The sequence below is a fragment of the Colias eurytheme genome, chromosome 31, assembly GCF_061535395.1.
Source record: "Colias eurytheme isolate Ceu_HAF_F1 chromosome 31, ilColEury1 Martin Lab GWU primary, whole genome shotgun sequence".
NCBI classification, from domain to species: Eukaryota; Metazoa; Arthropoda; class Insecta; order Lepidoptera; family Pieridae; genus Colias; species Colias eurytheme.
Window position 1 is genome coordinate 5,302,333 of NC_143010.1, and position 6,463 is coordinate 5,308,795.

At 34.1% G+C, this 6,463-nt stretch overlaps 1 protein-coding gene across 1 annotated transcript; it reads right to left on the reverse strand.

Moving 5' to 3' along the window:
• Positions 1-932: 932 nt before the first annotated feature.
• LOC149895613 (uncharacterized) lies at positions 933-3,860 on the reverse strand. The gene is made up of 2 exons (XM_090119014.1): positions 1,639-3,860; positions 933-1,559 (listed from the first exon to the last, which is right to left on the reverse strand). Exon 1 carries the CDS (start codon positions 3,618-3,620, stop codon positions 2,409-2,411), a length of 1,212 nt encoding a protein of 403 aa, XP_089975140.1. The 5' UTR covers positions 3,621-3,860; the 3' UTR covers positions 933-1,559; positions 1,639-2,408.
• Positions 3,861-6,463: the final 2,603 nt, after the last annotated feature.

The following is a 6,463-nucleotide window of genomic DNA, read 5'->3' on the forward strand; positions in this document are numbered from 1 at the left end:
ATTGTTATTTTAATATTAAAAAAGGTGATTAAATTACTTCTGAATTCGAAATTAACAAAAAATGAATTAATAAACGCACTTTTATTAGGTAGGAAACAGGTACACACTACGCACTAATTATTGCGAGTAAATAAAAGTGAGTTATAATACTTAAAACTAAAAATTTTTTCTTGAGTAAAATACAAAACTAATTATTTCTATAGTAATAACTAATAAGCTTAGTATTTTTACATATTCGACTAGGTTTTGTTTGTACATTTAATGTTTGAAAATATCTCTACAAAAGCTAATCTATAATTTGAGTCAAGCTTTTTCCAGAGCTAGGTAGATAATAGATTAGGTTTTGTCGAGTAATACGCATAAACAAAAGCTCATCTATTAGAGATACACGTGACTCAAATAGTATAGTCTTTGGAAATTCGCGTATGGGATTCGAACCCGCGTCTTTCACCAAACCGTAACATAAAATTCAAACATATTAACATTATGTATTTTATTTTTAAATGTGTATTATTAGTTTTAACATATTAAATTTTTATTAGCAGGGTATCGAAACCTAACTAATCTTATTTATAACTCCAATAATTCAACAAAATTTATAAAAAATATATATGAATAGGTACTAGGTTTCCGCCCGTGGCTTCGCCCGCGCATTCAAAGAAAAACCCGCATAGTTCCCGTTCCCGTGGGATTTCCGGGATTGCGTCATTTTCCCGGGATAAAACGTAGCCTTTGTCCTTTCTCGGGTATCAAAATATCTACATACCAAATTTCATGAAAATTGGTTCAGTAGTTTAGGCGTGATTGAGTAACAGACAGACAGACAGAGTTACTTTCGCATTTATAATATTAGTATTAAGTATTATGAATATAAATATGAAGTGAAAACCTAGTTTTTGGTAATGTCAGTTAAAAATAAAGAAAACCACAAAAAATATTAGAATTTTTTTATTTCATGAAACATACTTTTATGTATTACAATTATGACGTAAATATCTTATACATAATAATATAATGTTAACATTTAATCACAACGTCTGGCCTATCTAGATATACATAATATAATCTTGGCATCTAGACAACAATAAATGAGGTTTTGAGTATGGTCAAGAACCATTTGAATCAAACTGCATAAAATACTAGCTTTTCAAAGAAAAATCCGCATAGTTCCCGTTCCTGTGGGATTTCTGTGATAAAAAGCCTGTCTTTTTCTGGGTCTTCACCTATCTACATACCAAATTTCATTTTAATCGGTTTAGTAGTTTTTACGTAAAAGAATAACAAACATCCATCCACCCTCACAAACTTTTGCATTTATTATATTACATAGTTTCTCTGATCAATTTTCTTTAGGGATAAGTAGGTGATCAGTAGACATCGGATTATATGCACTAACAAAATGCCAAAATATGCATGCAAATATGCACTAAAAAAGGTCGAAATATGCACTAAAAACGACTGATATGCCTAAAATATGCACAATACAAAATGAAAAAAACCTTTATTATTTTTATATATTTAAATCAAAGATTGTACAAAAACAGTAAAATTTTCTTAAACTTAAGTATAGTTTTTGTGCCAATATACAATTAAGCATTTTTAACAAATTTTCGAGCGCAAATTTGTGACGTTTGTCACCCGCGAGCCCATTGTTGCCACCTTAGACCTTTCCGGGCTAAATCTAGCCCTTATTGGAATTCAACCCGTGTTTCAAGTTTTTAGCCCCAAAATGGTAATCTAGCCCTATTTTGAATGGCTCAAAATTTACTTAAAATGGAGCCCATTTTGTAATTTTTTGCCATTTTACCATGCCAAAATAGAGTTTGTTTACTCGCTGAGCGTTCTGATTGGCTAATAAAGGTTAGTCGACCAATCAAAACTCCCGCTACTTAACGAAATATGCACTATTGGGGAAAAAGGCTAAAATATGCACTAACGCCGTAATTAGAGAGTTTTATGCATTTGCATATGCAAATATGCAAATGCATATAATCCGATGTCTAGTGATCAGCCTTCTGTGTCCTGCCAGACTGAGACATTTTCTTGTCTCCACCAAGAGTCGAACTCTGGACCACTCGGTGCGTTAACCACTATACCAAGGAGGTGATGCGGGTGTTCATTTTTTTTGAAGTGAAAACTTCTTTAGCGGCGTTGGGTATAAAATCTTAAACTCGCGTCAGGACACGTGACCTGATCGAAAAAGCGTAAGACGGATGAATATCAAACATGCTCAACGTTAATAATCAAGTTTTCACTTCTGCCGGCGCTCCCGGAGTGCAACCCGTCTTTTTTTATTATAGGGGAGTGCTTGGCCACAATCTCGCCTGCCTCCAAATTGTACTCATCGGGGAACATACATAATTGTTATTTTTTTTTATTTTCTTGTTCATACTGAATTATTCAAAAATTCAAACACCAATAATAGTCTTTTCATGCACTCTTCTATTATGTGTCCTCAAATGTGCCTCCGATTGATATACCCTTTTACAAATATCACATCGCGCCAAATTATGTTCAACATGCGTCAATTTGTGTCGAGATAAATACCGTTTGGACGCATACACACGACCGCAGAGATCACATGTCTCTATCCCCTTATTGGAGTGTACTGTAGACTTATGTACCCTTACATGGAACGCTGATTTGAACGTCTTTTGACAGACATCACAAGCTTGTTCTGCTTCCTTTGGAGGATGCGTTGTTCTCATGTGACGTTGAAACACGACTTTATCGCTGAACGTTTTAAAGCAAATAGCGCATGTACTATATTCAGGCTCGTTTATCAGTTCGGGTAAATCGTTGTAGGTTATGTGGTTGTTCAGATCGTCTTTAGGAATGTTGTGGCACACTCGGAGGTGTTTTTTCGCGATTGCTGGTGTTTTATATGATTTATGACAGATGAGGCAACGCGGTTGGCTGACTGGGTGCACGTTGTTCATGTGTTTCTTGTATCGAATGTATGACGTAAATATTAAATCGCAAGGGCATTTGTACTCTATATCATCTGTTGCGTGCGAGTAGGTGATGTGTTTCTTCAGTAGCATCTCAATTCTAAATGTTTTATCACAGTGTGGGCATTGAATGTTCTCCTGTATTGTATGCACATTCCTTATGTGTACTTTGAGTTTCCGCTGTCCGTTACATACTCTCTCACAATGCGGACAAGGTATTGGAGTGACATCGCGATGAGTGTAATATACATGGTTGTCTAGCCGACGTTTGTTTAGAAATACCTTACCGCATTCCTTGCAATTCACTTCCTTATCGTTCTTGTGCACTGCGTGAATGTGATTCCAGAGGTACTCTCTTGATTTGAACACACGAAAGCATTGCGAACACTCGACAGTCTCTGCTCCTTCTAAATGTACAGTTCGTAAATGTTGCTTCAAGTTCGCTTGGTTTTTCAACGTTCGATCGCATTTTGGACATGACACTCTGTTTCTCTTTCCCTCTGAGTTCACTTTAACAGCAGAATCATCTTCTGGCTCATCGGAATCACTCTCCTCTGCGTCTTTTATATTTTGCGTGTCTGTATTCGAATCTCCGATAAACGGTTCAACTTTTACCTCTATTTGCACAAATTCAGGTTTCACTGTTATTTCCTCTGTTTCATTCTCCATTTTATGCGATTCCGCAATCCCTTTTAGTTGTAAGCGTTTTCTTTGTTGATAAGATCTTGATAAGGTTTCGAATGTTTTTAATATAACATAGCCTTTACGATTTGTGGGTTTAAAGTCAAATTACGATGAAATATTACGGAATCTATATTTTGAATAACTCAAACTCGCACATAATTGAAACTATTGTTAGACACTCGATTTCTTCAAAAATTCGATATAATAGTAAGCAATCCAAAAACATTACGTCAAGCATTACGTTTTAAATTTATTGTACTGTGATAAAGCAGGCATGGGCGTTGAATCAACGGACTAGTTAAATTAACCGTCTATGTACACTCAACGATTCGACTAGTCCATCGTTCATCAACGGACTAGTTAAATTCAACGACTAAACAAAAGAGTCGAAACGCTCGTCAACGCGTCCGCGACGGTTAACTCTTCGACGTGGCCGTCCACCGTAGACGGCTAAACGACTCGTCGTAGACGGCTCGTCAGTCGACACGTTTGTATCAACTACCAACTTGCGACGCGACGCGTCGCGAGTTGATAGTTCAATATTTTTACCGTTAATTCCGTTTGACTTTTAATGAGATTACTATGATCAATGCTCGAAATATTGAAAAAAAAGGAGATATTATTGAATTGTCTTAAAAATCTAAGATATTTTTTTTATTCAGTTAATTTATTACATATCATAAGGATTACCTACCTATAATAATATATTGAATAATGTTAAAATATCGACTATAACTAACGACTTAAAACGACAAGTTAAAACATAAACAAAAACTTGGTAATAGATTGGTGATAAATATATACTTAATTGTTAAAAAACAGCTCTGACTTTTCTTTACTAGAGACAATCCTGACATTGAATTCTTTGAAAATCTATAATTCGTAATAACTTCGTGGTAAGAATGTGGAATTTTACATGTAGAGGTCCTCAGTTCAAGGTAACGAACGTTCGATTACCAATACCGTCGCGCGTCGGTCGGAAACGAATTGACACGGTCGTGTCAATTCGTTTCAGTTTACACATCGACTAGTCGAAGATTTTAACTAGTTGATCGACTAGTTGATGAACGACATTTAACGGTCTAGTCTCGTTGATGAAAAATGCGTCGACGACCCATTCCTATGATAAAGTCAATATGACAGCTATGAAGTATGAGCTAAGTCAGCGACAGCCGACAGGACCATGACAGGACCAGATATTCTGTCAAGTAGGTACTATGATATATAAAAAAGCTAATAAAATTTGACATTCTGTTTTTCATTGTTTCTAGCACGGGTTTCTACTGTGGGTTTCTAGTTAATAAAAATTTACCTAACGATTACCTACAGAGTACAGACTGTTAACTTTTCTATTCTGAAGTCGACATTATATTTTACTCCTGTGATTTACTTAATTTTGGTTCAATGTTCAAACTAAGAACAAATGCACATTATGAAAATGTTAATATTTTGATACTACTGAGAGAGAATGAACCTGTGGAATGAACTGTAGGTATTATTTGAGTTCATAGAATTTTAATTAATAGACCGTATGAATTAATGTTCTTAAAAAAATGCATTCTAATGATTCTAGTTCATAACAATTTGAACGAGTTCCCGCCAAAAAATGCTGAACATTGAAGTTTCATAGCATGCCGAAAACTTAATAAATAATTATATCTTCAATCATCACACACGTCGAGAACGACGAATACAATTGCTATTTCAATATTATTTTCACTAAGGAGCGTGCAGTCGTTTTTGAGTTTCGACTCACGGACAGACAGATGAGACTCATAAATTATATCCTAAAACGTTCCTCGTGAATCACTCTATTAAAAAAACTTCATCAAAATAAGTTGCGTAGGTAGGTAGTTTTAAAGATTTAAGCGTACATAGGGACATAGGGACAGAGAAAGCGACTTTGTTTTATACTATGTAGTGATTGTAATGAATAGTGATTATGTATAACTTTAAGAACATTATAGACTTTAATCCACCTTTAATCTTTAACATGATGACTTCGTCCGCGTTGTCTAGTAACTTGGCCAACCCTTTTAATTATTTCTATCGGCTAAATACTTATAGGTTCCTGCTTCAAGCAAAAATTCATATTAAAACTGAACTATTTAACGCATTTCATTAAAGAAACGAATCTTAAATGGCGGCGCTTATCATTCCCTCTCGCTTACACACGGCCGTACAGTATGCAAAAAAAATAGGGAAAAATAAAATCACTAAAATGTATTTGATTTTCCCTATAATAGTTTTTATCATAAATTTACAATAACAATTATGTATTTGCGATAGTAATTAATAAGTAATGTTTTATTGTATTTGACATAATATTATGTTCTTTGGGAAAAGTTGTTCGGTTTTATGGGCTCAATGCTCATTACGAGTATTATGGAGATTTTGTTGCATTCTGTATACGAAAATATTATAATTCATATAAATACACAAATACCATAACAAAACAGTTTGTCAACAAACAATTAATTGAAATTATTTATAAAATAATTATCCATTTACGTTATTTTTATTTTCTTTTTTGCTGACCCTACCATATGTCGGTGCCAGCTTTGGCCGTCATTGATTCGTTTCTTTAATGAAACGCGTTATAGTAATAGTTGCACAGTGCACACGTAGTAAATTATTATTGTGTTATTAGTCTGTAGTAATAGCCATGCAATGCCAGCATATAATATGTACATTAAAAAATATACTTCGTTGGAAAAGAAAACAAATAATTGATTCAAATAACCATTTATTTGCACAATAATAAAACTCTTTATTTACAAAATTTAAAACCTTACAACTATTCGTAATTTCAAATATAAAATAATAAA